Source organism: Lepus europaeus, chromosome 15 (genome assembly GCF_033115175.1).
Source record: "Lepus europaeus isolate LE1 chromosome 15, mLepTim1.pri, whole genome shotgun sequence".
NCBI classification, from domain to species: domain Eukaryota; kingdom Metazoa; phylum Chordata; class Mammalia; order Lagomorpha; family Leporidae; genus Lepus; species Lepus europaeus.
Genome location: NC_084841.1, coordinates 35,676,150 through 35,691,545, shown reverse-complemented (window position 1 = coordinate 35,691,545; position 15,396 = coordinate 35,676,150). Strand labels below are relative to the sequence as shown.

The window sequence follows — 15,396 nt, the reverse complement described above, 5'->3', positions numbered from 1 at the left end:
CAATGCTGTCTCTAGTCTGAAAAGGGCCTTCCAGAAAAAAAGTCTGTTATACATCCCATAAACAGTCCATTAAAGGCAGCTCATTGTTCCTGTAGAAATAAATGCCACCCACAGAAACAGTGAAGCTTACAAATTCCCACCCACCCATCCTGCCCAAGCTTCCTTCTGCCTATTTGAGAGAACTAGACCAATCAAACTGTGCTCCAGTGACCCCATACAGGGTCTCAGAGATCCTGTGAACTGGATCTTGATGAGGACGGTTTGCTAGGGAGAGTGAGAAAGTACATAGGACAAAGAGGAAAAGTGAACAAGCAAGCTCTTGGCTCCAAGAGGCCAACCTGCTGCACACAAAAGCTCCACCACTGTTTTTCCTTTCACTGTTTTTCGAGGCCACAGCAGGGAGCTGGATCAGAAGTGGAGCAGCCGGGACTGGAACCAGTGCCCATATGGGATGCCTGCACTGCAGGTGGCGGCCACATGCACTAATCCACAGCGCCGGCCCCTAAACTTATCTTACAATTCAGTTTTTCCCACAAACTGATGACGTACCCACTCACAAAATAAATACAAAGCACAGGACTAGGCCAAGTTATCCTGAATCAAAAAATAACAAGCACACATGATTGCAGCAGCCAGTGCTGTGGTATAGTGGGTAAAGCCACCACCTGCAGCCTCGGCATTCCATGTGGGCACTGGTTCAAGTTCCAGCTGCTCCACTTCCAATCCAGCTCTCTGCTATGGCCTGAGAAAGCAGTAGAAGACGGCCCAAGTCCTTGGGCCTCTGCACCCATGTGAAAGACCCAGAAGAAGCTCCTGGCTCCTGGCTTCAGACAAGCCCAGCTTTGGTGGTTGCAACTATTTGGGGAGTGAACCAGCAGATGGAAGACTTCTCTCTCTCTCTCTCTCTGCCTCTCTGTAACTCTTCCTTCCAAATAAATAAATACATTTCTTTTTTTTTTTCTTTTCTTTTCTTTTTTTGACAGGCAGAGTGGATAGTGAGAGAGAGACAGAGAGAAAGGTCTTCCTTTACTGTTGGTTCACCCTCCAATGGCCGCTGCGGCCGGCGCACCACGCTGATCCGAAGCCAGGAGCCAGGTGCTTCCTCCTGGTCTCCCATGTGGGTACAGGGGCCCAAGCACTTGGGCCATCCTCCACTGCCCTCCTGGGCCACAGCAGAGAGCTGGACTGGAAGAAGTGCAACCAGGCCTAGAACCTGGCGCCCATATGGGATGCCGGCGCCACAGGTGGAGGATTAGCCAAGTGAGCCACGGCACCGGCCCCGGTGCAAAAACTTTTTTTTTTTTTTTTGACAGGCAGAGTGGACAGTGAGAGAGAGACAGAGAGAAAGGTCTTCCTTTTGCCGTTGGTTCACCCTCCAATGGCCGCCGCGGTAGCGCGCTGCGGCCGGCGCACCGCGCTGATCCAATGGCAGGAGCCAGGTGCTTATCCTGGTCTCCCGTGGGGTGCAGAGCCCAAACACTTGGGCCATCCTCCACTGCACTCCCTGGCCACAGCAGAGAGCTGGCCTGGAAGAGGGGCAACCAGGACAGGATCGGTGCCCTGACCGGGACTAGAACCCGGTGTGCCGGCGCCGCAAGGCGGAGGATTAGCCTGTTGAGCCACGGCGCCGGCCAAAAACATTTTTAAATTCTTATATACAAGAGGTCTTCAAAAAGTTCAGGAAAGGTATGTATTATGAAAAAATTATGAGTGGATTTCAAATTTTTTTGGGATTTCAAAATTTTGCACACCAAAACAAGTACATCTTTTCACTCCATTTTCCCAAGAACTTTCTAAAGTACTTTGTTTAATATACCTTTACTTTTAATTAACATTCTGAAGAAACATTAAAGGTATACCTACCTTAGCTGGAGGAACTTTCCCAGCAGCTGTAATTTGACCAGTAAAAAATCGTCCAAAATGATTTGCTGCTAGGACAACAGCCTTATAACTTAGAAAATAAATAAACAGATTAATAGTTTCATAAAATAAAAGCTGTTAGGCTCATATGTCATTGTAAGTCACCAATTAAGCTTTGCCAAAAACTAAGTGTAACTAACATTGATATTACTTTAGGTGGTAAGAACAGGGTCTAACTTTTATTTACAAAATATACTTAACTACTTTAACCTTTGCAACAAGCCTATAGATGGGTACAATTATTATCCTTACTTGTTGGGTTAGGAAACTGAGATACAGAGTGAAATGAAGAGACTTGTGGCAGGTCACTCAGCTAAGTGCTGGAGTCTAAGCAGGAAGCCTGCCTATGGAGGCAGACTCTTATCTACCATGTTGCCTAGATTCTTTAGAACAAATACTGCAAAAGACTTGTTGAGATAGAAAAAGTAATGAAGGAAAGACAAGAAAATACAATGGTAGGCTTTAGGTGTTGGAACCACACATCCTCCCAACTTTCTCCTTTACTTCACTATGTTGTCCAAATTTTCTTTGATGTAATTGATGTAATGCTTCAACAGTAGGGGGAAAGTGTTTAAATAAAAAATTAGATTAGCCATATGCTTTAACATAGTAAGATTCCAATAACAGGACACAAAAAACACTCCCCTTAATCTCTAATAGTTGAAAGCATGGAATTTTGAGACAAACTGGTCTCATAGCCTAGTTAACTTCATGACCTGGGAAAATTTTCTATAATTCTGTAAACCTTGGTTTTTCTCATCTATGAAATGGACACCAAAAGAACATCTGTCTCTTAGAAGTGTTATAAGGACAAAATGAATAATACAGGTGAAATAACTGATGTTACACTTGTCACAATGTTCAATAAATATTAAGTGTTTCAGTTAAAGAAACAAAGTATGCAAGGATAATAACATGCACCAACTCTTCTTTAATAAGATATTTTTGACGTTAATTTCATTTTCATTTCAATTTATACTTAAAAGGCACTTCTGTACATTCTCAGTAATACTCACTCTTTCTCTGCCTAATATAATGCAACTATTTAATGTTAACACCACTTGCCAGCTGGCAACAAAACTTCTCTCTCATAATTTTTTACATAATAATTGACCCAAAAGCCTATAAGAGTCACCACTGTTACTTTTTCATACTAGAGCAGAAAGACAGTATTTTAGAGAATATATTATCTATTAGTCTTACTTCTGAGTTGAAGTGCTAATAATTTTCAAAGGGCAAATATGACAAAGTTCCAAAGACCACTTTAAAGAATTAATTTTGAAATTAGGATTTTAGAAGAGCCAGTTGCTATTCTGAAAAAAAAAAATATATCACAAAAACTGACTGATTACACAGGAAATATATAAGAAAACACTGAACTGATAGTGGGGAAAGGTGACAAACTGGGTATTTTCTTGATGAGAGCAAAACAGCTCAAAATGGACATTAATGAAACGGAAGAAGTATGTATTCACTGTAAGATGGCTGTGTGTCAGTTACACAAAAAAATGATTTATCACACACCATGTGGGCATGTATACAAAATGATTCATTTCATGTGATGCCCTTTCAATATATAACAGCTCAGGACATAAGACAGATTCTTCAAATTGTATCCTGTGAGTCCCCAAAGGTTTAAACTTCAGACTAAACTGGGGCCACAGTGGGTAGGACAGAGAATAAGTATGTTTCTAGGCAGAACTTCCGCACTAGCACAACTAATTCCATTCTTAGATTCATTTATAGTGCCTCATAATATTTTATTTGCTCAAAAGATTCCACAACTAAAGCCACTGGGCCAGAGCTACTGGTTTTCACATTCTTTCACATATGTGCATCCCCTGTGACAAAATCAACGGCATCCTTTAAAATTCTACTTTTTTTTTACATTTTCTATGTAAGACTTTAAGTTCCACATTGCATAATATAACTCTTCTACAAACAAAATAAATAAAGAATCAACTTATTTTGTCCCTTGGTAAATTACTTATACCACACACAAAAATCTCTTCAAACTGTTTGCCACACTACATTAAGGACAACAAAACATGACTTTAACTGATCATTCTTGTTTCCTGCATCTCATTCATATCAAAAGTAAGCAGCTTAAAGACAAAATAGAATCTTTGGTATGTTTGATACATCACAACTGAAAATATAAAATCTAAACAAACTCTCAAGTCATGTGTTAGGCTATACAAGGTTTTCTTCATGTGATTCATTTTTTTTCATGCCCTTGTATTTTTCCTTAACACTTTCTTTCATTGCTGTCTCATTTATATTCTATTGTCAACTACTAACAGTTTTCCTGTTTGAAAGCAAATTCAATTAGCTCCTTACATGGGCTGCTTTTGTAAGCATTATCCACTTCCAGATTCTTCCTACCTGCTAGGCAAAGTCAGCAACACACTGCACTGCGTTCATGCAGTCATCCCTATCCCTCACCCATGGCAGACATGATTACTCAATCATGGCCAAGTTCTTCTGAGGACAATGAGTCTTAGAATCCTCCCCTAATAGCATGGCCAGCAATAAACAGGGAATGTATTAGTGCCTGCCAGGCAAATGAAGCTTTAACCATCTTGGATTTAAAGGTTAGAGGACATAGTTAGCCATCAGTTTATCAGTCCAGAGTTTGACATCAGATGAAACTCTCTTTTGTGCAGACATTTCTCCTATTCAATAAGTATTTTATAAATTTACCAAAGCAAAATCCAATTAAGATGGTAAATCTTCCAATATGTACATATTATATTTAACCATATGAAACTGCCAATATTCAGGCATTTTTAACCTATAAAAAAGCAATTTCAACATAATACATACATGCATACATACACATATGAAATACAATGTATTCCTCACACAAATAATCTGATAGCTATGTCCTTTGGTGGATGGAAATACTACTTCATTTCTACCCACAGAGTGTACAATAGAGTTCATTTCCAATCCAAGTGCTGAGAAACAATAAAATGATTCTTAAAACTAATTTAAGTGCACTCTCCAAAGTCTGCAATTTCCAACAATTTTTACAAGCAAGCTCATTGTAAGAGAGAACAGCTATGGTGTGACTGTTTCTGTAGTACCATTGTGCTTTGTTCAATTGAAATGGAAAAGAATCAACCTACCCAGCAATGTTGGCCATGGAGCTTAGCGCGTCATATCCCTGAGCAATTGTGACTCTTGGAACCTGGTCCATTGCCAGCACCGTCGTTTTTCTTTTGGAAAGTTTATTTAGCAAGTCTGGATTTTGAGCTGGGTAAATAAAACTAATCAGTGTTCCTGATGCCTTTAAAAGGTCAGCTTCATGAATACCTAATGTTGGATTAACCATGGGGGCTCGTACCTGAGAAGAAAGTCAAACCAAAGATTAAAAATACAAAAATTGTAAACATATTTTAAAGTAAATAGGCCAATTTAGATAATATGCCATAGTTGGTATAATACTCTAGACATAAATATTTCATCAATGAATGACTAAATTCTTTAGCAAAGTAAGACACACAAAGAGGTATATCACCTATCCTCTGACAAGTGACCTACTGAGTTTTTTGAGCAAACAGCACACATACCTGTTAATGCAAAGTATATGTGGAGATTCTACAACAAACCTTTCCTCCAAAATCCATTACTTAGCCAAGAATAAATGGACAGAAAGTTTTTGTTGCATGCTCAAAGATTCAATCCTTGCTAATTTTGGCAAGCATAAACATTTGGAATAGTCAGACACTAAGAATGTTTTTAGACTAAAATTTTCATGGCACTAAGTATAGATTTACATCATCTGAAAATTCCAGATGACTATTTTAAGACATACATAATTGAAACTAACACCCTTGTTGAACTGGGTTTTAGCAAAAACCTACAATATATTCTGTTATGTAAACAAGTATCAGATATTGGGCTGGTGCTGTGGCGCAGTGGGTTAAAGCCCTGGTGTGCAGCGCCGGCATCCCATATGGGTGTCAGTTCAAGTCCAAGCTGCTCCACTTTCGATCCAGCTCCCTGCTAATGCGCCTGGGAAAGCAGCAGAGGAAATTTTAAAAGTATCAGACAAATCCATGAAAACACACTATATATGCTTGAAATGTCTACTTTTTTAAAGACAAATTTTTAAAATCCATTTACTTTTAAATGTTTTTGCCCAAATTTAAAATCAATTTTCATGTCATTCCACTAGCTACCAGTGCACAACACTGCTTTTAGGCAAATAAACACAGAAAGCATAGCCTCTGGGACATATGTTTTAAATACAAACAAAATCTTTGGGTCAATCATATCTTATCATGGAATTTTACCTCGATTTTCCTATGAGACACCTTGGTCTATTATTCCCATTTCAGTTGTTGATCTGGTGGTGCACATAATTCTAAGGTTCTGGACTTTAATTGAGATTCTCTAACAAGATCTAGTTTTTCTCCATGAAAATCTACACATAGTTTTAGTACAAATTAGAAGACAACTCTGAATTCATTCTGCTGGTCCCTATCTGAGTAAATCCAGCCAATAGGCTGCTTCCTTGAACTAGATTCGACACAAAAGAGAAGCCCAAGGTCAAGTACCTAATTAATATTGTAAAAGGTTACATACATTCTATATAAATGTACTTCAAAAAATTAGTGGAAAATAGAACTAAATGTAAGGTTTTAATTTTGTGCAAAAACATTTTTAAATCCACATATAGATTGTCATCATATGCATTTTCCACGTTATGAAAAAAGTTTTTGCACCAATTATTTCTATTTTTCTGTCAACTTTTTGAAGTACTCTTGTATTAGAGGATATCACAGCTTATTTTAATATGGTTACATATTGTGAAATCTGCAAACATACACAACATTTCCAAAATTTATGTGTACCCTTATAACCTTTTGTGAGGTACATCTCAAAAAGTTTTAAACCCTAGAACACACATTGGAACGAGTTTTCCTTATTTTTCTATTTTCTCAAAGTTCTTTTACTTCAAGTTATTATTACCAATATCTGTAAGCCCAAATCTTTAAAAAGCCCTAGTTGGATTGCAATTTATCTCCAAGACAAAAATTCTGTTAGTTTTCTACACCAAAAATTTGTTTTGTGTCTTTTATAAAAACAACTATAAAGAGTCTGTCAGATTATTCACTGGACATTATCAAAACACACACATAAAAAAGATTGTCCTGCATAAAAAATTTAAGTTTATCCTATTGTAATAACCGTGTTATGTAATTCATACATCTTTGTCTGCCTTGACTGCAGAAGGATTAGGATCTAATGTACAAGTTTAGTTATCATTTGTGCTGGACTCCATAGTCTCTCCCTCATTCCCTATGTGAATTTTTACTTCCAATGTGTTAGTTCTAGACTCCTGCAGCAGATAGATTTCTTCCACACATTACCTTAAGACCCTCTTTCAAAGGAGCTAAGGCTACATGCCACTCAGCCCAATGCTGCCTTCCTCCAAGTAGTCTTACTCTGGGAGACAGCACTTACATCAGTGCTAATCATTGTGCTATCAGGTATCAGATCATTGTGCACTCAGTCCCAGGATGAGGCCCACCTCTTCTTGCCATTCTAGCAGTAAATACTCACCTGTAGGTATTCTGGATATGTCTAGACCACATCCTGCAAATTTTCCCTAATCAAAAGGGAATTTCCACATAGCAAATATAAAAATGAAGATCACTTTTCATGTCCTCATGGTTAAACACGGATCACATAGCCTGATAAAAGTTCTAGGGGAGCATGAAAAATATTCCCCAAATGCAAAAATTTCTTTGAGAAAACAGCATTGTTTGAAATTAGGAAAAGCTGAAATGACAAATGTTTGAGGTGACAGATATGCTAATTACACTGATTTAATCACTACACATTATCTATGTGTTTGTGTGTACGTGTGTGTGTCAAAACATCATGCAACCTGTCAATATATACAATAATTTTGTATCAGATCCCATGAGTACCTATGACTATAGAAGAAGAAGAAGGAAGGAAGGAAGGAAGGAAGGAAGGAAGGAAGGAAGGAAGGAAGGGAGGGAGGGAGGGACACAAAGGAGAGAGAAAGGAGGAGGTTTATAGCATCAGAGAAATAATTTAATTTTTCTATGAATGTATTTCAGAAAGTCAGCATGCTGTAAGTGGGAAAGAAAAAAGGAATAATTACTTTGACCACCAAATCAGAGGCCAGCACTTCCTTCGTCCCTTGGATTTGGGCACCTGCTGCTCTATAATGGTCATCAGAGAACTTGGAAGCTTCGCCTGCACCAGATTCCACCACAACATTAAAACCCTGTTTGACCAAGGCCTGCACACCAGCAGGAGACAATGCCACTCGCTTCTCATTTTGGAAAATCTCCTTGGGGACTCCAACAGTCAGTTGCTTATATGGAATTCCTACAAACATACAAAGGCAAAGAAGAATTGATAAAAACAAAGACAAAAAATATCTTCAATAACAGTTAAGAAAATGGAAAATGGCACTCTCCTTCAAAATAAACTACACATACAAGTTGCTATTTAAAATGATACACTTCATTCACAATCATAATTCTTTTATAGTTTTTGATAGATGATGAGCAATTTTTATGCCTACTCTCCTGAGAGTTCTAAATATTATTTTTAATCAAACAGCTCCCTTGAAGGCACAAAACAAGCTTAGTTTATTCTTAGGAAAACTAAGGGAGGTTGAGCGATCACTCAGAATGCTAACTCCACTCTTCAAACCATCTGTCTTAGGTTATGGTCTCTGTCCTGACCTTTAACAAAGATGAGAAATGTACTTTTTTGTTGTTCTGTCTTTTTCTTATTATTTTTATTTATTTCAAAAGGAGAAAGAGGGGTGGAGGGATAGAAATCTTCCATTCCCTGGTTTGTTCACCAAATGCTTGCAACAACCTGATAGGACTGAGCACGCCAAAGCCAGGTCTCCCACGTGGGTTGCAGGAACCCAAGGACTTGAGCCATAACCTTTCACCTTCCAGGATACACATTAGCAGGAACTTGGATCAGAAACAGAAGCACTCAGATATGGGATGTAGGCATCCCAAGTGGCAGCTCGGCCTGCTGTGGCACAATACCTGCTTCTAAGGCACTGTTTCAAAGAATAATCCTATACTTAGACGTTTTGATGGCCTGCCACACCCAAAGTCCATTTCCTGCCAATTCCTCACAGATTTCCAAATGTTGTATCTTGAGAATCTACACTTTAGTCACAGCTGATGAAACAAGGGATGAGCAACAGTCAAAGATAAACATCTACAGGGCAGACAGGAGGAAAACTGGCAGCTACAGCCCATGAGATGACTTACACAGGAGTGCTGCCCGAGCACACTCTATGGTAGCCAGAGACTCTCCAACTCAATCGGGTTCTCTCTCAAGGACTTGGAAAGGGAGACTCACAGAAAGGGCCAGGGAGAGTGAAATGATACAGAAGTTATTTGTAAGCACAGCCATGGAGAAATCAAAGGGAGGTAAGCAGCACCTTGGCAGACACATCAGTAGTAGACATTTATAGAGAGAATATGAGTCTTAGCTATGAAAGCCAGTATGATGTTCCACTACTCCAAGAACCAGATGAATGGAAGCTCCCATGCTTCCCCAAAAAAATATAACCTGATGTGATTCTGTGCCCTGCAACCCCAAAAGAGTCCATATAACATAGCTAAATAACATTGCTTTCTCCTGCTGTTTTACTCACTATGTGGGCATAAACACATTTTTTAAAAAGATTTATTTATTTATTTGAAAGGTAGAGCTACAGAGCAGAAAGGGAGAGAGAGAGAAAGAGAGAGGTATCTTCCATCCCCTGGTTCATTCCCTAAATGGCTACAACAAACAGAGCTGGGCCAATCTGGAGCCAGAAGCCTGGAGCTTCTTCCAGGTCTCTCATGTGGGTGCAGGGCCCAAGGACTTGGGCCGTCTTCTACTGCTTTCCTGCACCATAGCAGAGAGCTGGATTGTAAGTGGAGCAGCCGGGACTCAAACCAGTGCCCATATGGGATGCCAGCACTACAGGCAGTAGTTTTGCCAGTTATGCCACAGCACCAGCCCCCATAAACACATTTTAAAATAAACAGCTAGCTGTTTCTATAGAAGGTTTAATAAAGAATAGGTTATTGACCCTTGCAACCTGAATTCTGAATATACATAATTTTAAAACGAATCAATCATCTCTACAGAGCAGTTCATTAAATGCAACTTCAGAGAGATCAAGTCAATTTAGGAATATTAGAATTTGGCCTCCGCCTTGCGGCGCCGGCACACCGGGTTCTATTCCCGGTCGGGGCGCCGGATTCTGTCCTGGTTACCCCTCTTCCAGGTCAGCTCTCTGCTGTGGCCCAGGAGTGAAGTAGAGGATGGCCCAAGTGCTTGGGCCCTGCACCCCATGGGAGACCAGGATAGGCACCTGGCTCCTGCCTTTCTCTCTGTCTCTCTCTCTCTCTCTCACTGTCCACTCTGCCTGCCAAAAAAAAAGAAATATTGGAATTTGAACATGGTCTTAGAGCCCACACTACTTATGTGGTAATAATTTAGAGCAAACCAAAGGCAATCAAGTGCCAGCTCTTACTCCTTACTTGAAGGGGAGCTAGAAAAATAATTAAAAGTTGGCAAATTCTGGGATTGATGTGCTATGTTAAATAACATACGTTTATCTGAAGTTAATTATCTGACAACTCCAGATTACTTTTAGGCCCTACTAGTCAAAAGTCAAAGAAGTGACCAAAGATGACTGAAGTCATGTCAAAAATAAAGGGCTGCGGTGCCGGATTCTGTCCCGGTTGCTCCTCTTCCAGTCCAGCTCTCTGCTGTGGCCGGGGAGTGCAGTGGAGGATGGCCCAAGTGCTTGGGCCCTGCACCCGCATGGGAGACCAGGAGGAAGCACCTGGCTCCTGGCTTCAGATCTGCGCAGCGCGCCGGCTGTAGTGGCCATTTGTAGGGGGTGAACCAACAGAAAGAAGACCTTTCTCTCTGTCTCTCTCTCACCATCTAACTTGTCTGTCAAAAATAGATAAATAAATAAAAAATAAAGGGCTTCCACTGACCAAATGAGATAATTTGAGCATCTAGGAATACTAATTAATGACAAAGGAGTAAAACATATTCACAGATGTTAAAAATCATGAGTTTGTCTTGATATTCAAGAATTAAGTATCTGTTAAAGCTTCACTGGTCAACTTTGGAAGATAAGGCATGCGGTAGGCAAAATAACGGCCTCTCCAAAATATCCTTAAAACAACAAGAAAAGAGGTTATAAAATCTATTCAAGGCAGACATGAGAACTCAAAATGCCTGGCAGTGTAGGAGTCCTTGATGAATGGCCAAGTAGTATTACGAACTTTGAAAGCCAAGGGCATTATTCTCTGTGACAAAGACGGCTTCCCAAATACCCACTGATTTTTCTCCACCTAATGTCATTTCTAGCTAGATATGTTGCCTTCTGGAAAAAAAGACTAAATGTCTGAATCTCTCTTACAACTACAAATGCCACATGCCTGAGTTCTGGTCACAGAGGGGTAGACAGAACTGCTGGTGTGGTCCTTGGGCAAAACTGCTAACAGGAGCCAACAGCTTAGAAGGGCTCCCGTTTACCCTCTCATCTTTCTTCCCAGCAACCCAGAACAGAAGCAATTAGGGGTCACAAACCAGGCCTCCAGCCTTCACACATAGAAGACTAGCCTTTTCTGTGTATGAACTGGAAGAAGTAGAAGAGTGACATGATCTTGTGTTTTAAAGAGCAGTCTCACATGTGCAGCACAGACTGTAGGGGGACAGAGTTAGAAAGCACAGAGATCATTTAGGAGACTGGAGCATTACATTAGTCCATGTAACAGACGGTGATCGTTTGGACCAAGGTGACAAAGGTGACAATGAAAAAAAGGGCAGACTCTAGATTTGAGTTAGAGGACATATGATGACTCCAAGATTTCTGACTTGAGCAATTGTGATAAAGCTATTTACTAAACTAGGAAGCATCAATGTAGATCAGTTAATGCACTTAACTCCTAATTCCTGAGCACAAATGAGCTATATATGGTAAAATTCCCCAATACTAACCCGGGGAAGGGCTGGTGGGGAAATGGTTACTATGAGCAATGAGTGCCTATGTACAACTCTGCTGGTCTGTTTTTGTTTTTGTTTTTTTCTTTTTCCATTACCTTTGCTTCTCTATTAGCACTGGCAATTAGGAACTTCTATACATGGAAAATTGGAAAATATAAGACAGCACTCCCTGTTTTTTCATTTACAATGATCAGTCACAAGCACCAGGTCGCAAAACTGCAAGGCTTCTCCATGTACCAATCATCAGCAATTAATCTATTAGTTTCTATGACTTGAAGGTTTGATTTAAAAACACTGAAGTGAGACTTTACCTTGTTTGACAGGGGCTTTACACCACAGCGACTGATGAGTATGAAACGTTCGTAAAAAATCCTTCTTCCCAGGTAGAACTTTACAGGGTCCCAAATTGCTAAGTAAGGGACATGAACAGCCAGTCACCACTGTTTTCAACAGGTTCGCCATGCTAGTATGAGCTCCAAACTTTTTTCTGGATCCCTAATTTCCCTGAAGACAAATAACTAAAAGGAGAGAAAATAAAATGTTTATATACTCAGAGAAAATATCTTTTGAACATCAAAAGTATGAAAAATACTAATCATAAGAGCTGAGAACATAGCTGTTACACATAGCAGTATGTGAGCAGTTACAAAGAATTTGTCAAATACTTACAAAAGACAACTCATGAGTTTGTTTCCAATTCAGGTATTTAAAACTTAGAATTCATTTTCCCCCACTAAAACAGGAATTATAAACTCACTATGCAAGCCCAAGTCCCTGGTCACAAAAGTCTATCAGATAGGGGAATGTAGCTGAAAAGTTTTAAAACACCCCATGTAGCTACAGAGTCAAGTCACAGATTCCATGAAAGTCATCTTCTAAGTCAGCAGTCCAGAAAAAAATTACATATAAAGTTACCTTTGAGTTTCCCTTAAATTATCTACAATTATGTACAATGTAGTGTAACTTTTAATTCTCCCCAGGTTACACAGAAAATGACCTGCTACTTAGTGTTCAGGATGCTCAGTCAGTGAACTCCCTTGAACTGAGACTAAGTGAACAGGAGATCCATGTCTGCCACAAACATTTCTCAAGAAAATACATGCACAGGATATAACTCCAAGAACAAAAAAGAAAGAGATTCCATGATGCCTTTATCACATAGGCTTGTGCTTCAGATCTAAGAGTAACTGCAATCTTTAGTCGGTGGTTCTCACACAAGCCCACTTTGTGTCAACTCTAACTGGGCTGGGTGACAGGTCGCTGATCTTTGTCATTACGGTTTTAGTGGCTACTTCCCTCACCTTCTTAGGTAGATGTCCAGGGATTCACTGAGGGCACTCCTACCACCCCATGATTCCCAATGTTCTCCTCCTTTCCTTCAAGAATGGGAAGAAGCTGAGGACCTAGGTTCTGACTCATCACGTGGACCACTATGTGGCTGTGCTCCTCATCCCAGTAGACTTCAAAAACACTCTCTCAACTCTAAAGAATGAGAAGCGTGGTTCATTTTTTATTTCAAAACTGCTGCTGTGGGACCAGCACTGTGGCGTACAGGGTAAGGCTGCGCCTGAAGTACCGGCATCCCACAAGGGTGCCAGTTCGAGTCCTGGCTGCTGCTCCACTTCCAATCCAGCTCTCTGCTATGGCCTTGGGAAAGCAGTAGAAGAAGCAGTAGAAGATGGCCCAAGTCCTTGGGCCCCTGCACCCACATGGGAGACCCAGAGACCTGGAAGAAGCTCCTGGCTCCTGACTTCGGATCAGCACAGCTCCAGCCGTTGCAGCCATCTGCGGAGTAAACCAGCAGATGGAAGACCTCTCTCTCTCTCTCTCTGCCCCTCCTTCTTTCTGTGTAACTCTGACTTTCAAGTAAATAAATAAATCTTTAAAAAAAAAAAAAAAAACCTGCTGCTGTAGTGCCAGCATTTTGGCATAGTAGGCAACACTGCCACCTGCAATGCCGGCACCTAATACCAGTGTCGGTTTGATTCCCGGCTGCTCCACTTTGGATCCAGCTCCCTGCTAGTGGGCCTGGGAAAACAGCAGAAGATGGCCCAAGTACTTGGGCCCCTGCCATTCATGTGGGAGACCCAGAGGAAGCTCCTGGCTCCTGGCCCATCCCTGGCAATTGTGGCCATTTGGGGAGTGAACCAGCAGATGGAAAATCTCTGTCTCTCCCCTTCTCTGCCTCAAATAAATAAATCTAAAACAAACAAACAAACCAGGAAACAACATTGGTAAAAGAAGTTCTCAATGCAGGCAGTATTTATTTGTGAGATGCCCTTTAATTCAGCAAACATGTAATGAAGACAATGTCTCAGAGAGTACTGCATTTAGGAGTACTTGTAAAATCAAGCTGGGATGGGCGATATAGTTGGAGATAAGGAAAGTCAATAAGTGAAAGCAGAATAACACAAGTCCAGAGTTCATTCATGGAACAAAGGTAACCATGTGCTGTCAGAGGGCTCAGGGAAGGAAGGGGAAGGCATTCAAGTAGAAAGAACAAAATGGGAGAGAAAAAGAAAAGGAAGAGAAAGCATTTAAGATGTGTTTGGGCATGTAATTTAAAATGTGTAGGAAAAATTCTTTGCATTTGATTAGATGGTTTACGTTTGCAAAGTGCTTGGACATACTCATATATCACTTCATTTTTGTCCTGAGGCAGTCTCAAGTCCCATAAATGTCCTCCTCATTCATTCATGGGTCACATCTAGGGTTACTCATGGCTAACAATGGACAGCAAATGAGTTAGTTCAAAATCCAGCCACATATTCAAAACTGAATCTATGCCAAGAACTGAGGGAGATACAAAGATATGTAAAAGATAATTGCTGCCTTGAGGGAGATTTTTTCCTACCATTATGAATCACCTACTCCTATCCCAACCTCCACATCTACCCACGTTTCTCTTCTTGGACATTTCAGCTACCCAACAACTATCCTTCTCACATGTTCCCAAAGCTTTGCCAAACCTCATCAGCAAATGAACAAAGCTGGCTATAATACAGCCCTGTATTGTCCAAGTCTGTCACTCGCTCAATGACCTGAACCTCGCTTCAGTCTGCTCATCTATAAAAAGAGCAGAGGAAAGCAGGTTGTTAGCATCCTTTTAGGCTCTAGAAAGCTTATGATTAGATGAGATTTTGCAATGCTTTGAAGCTGAAGTCTTTTTTTATATATTTTTAATTTATTTTAAAGCAGACAAAAAGATGGAGAAAAAGAGAGAGCTCCCATCAGCCAGTTCACTTCCGAAATGCCCACACAGGCCAGGACTGGGCTGAGGCCAAGGGATAGGAACTCAATCCAGGTCTCCCACATGGGTAGCAGGAATCCAACAATTTGAGTCATCATCACTACCTCCCAGAGTTTGCATTAACAGGAAGCTAGAGTCAAGACCCTGTTAAGTCTTATTTCATTGCCTCCAGTTAGAGAATTTGT

General features: G+C 40.4%; 1 protein-coding gene across 4 annotated transcripts in view; it reads right to left on the bottom strand.

Moving 5' to 3' along the window:
* NNT (nicotinamide nucleotide transhydrogenase) overlaps nt 1-15,396 on the bottom strand; it is a 101,877-nt gene that overhangs the window by 83,825 nt on the left and 2,656 nt on the right. For all 4 annotated transcript variants that reach the window (XM_062211790.1, XM_062211789.1, XM_062211793.1 and 1 more), the window contains exons 2-5: nt 12,273-12,479; nt 8,066-8,295; nt 5,052-5,269; nt 1,864-1,951 (exon numbers count right to left, since the gene is read on the bottom strand). In XM_062211790.1, coding sequence (XP_062067774.1) covers nt 1,864-1,951; nt 5,052-5,269; nt 8,066-8,295; nt 12,273-12,423 — 687 coding nt within the window. In that variant the 5' untranslated portion in view covers nt 12,424-12,479. The remainder of the gene's footprint in view (nt 1-1,863; nt 1,952-5,051; nt 5,270-8,065; nt 8,296-12,272; nt 12,480-15,396) is intronic.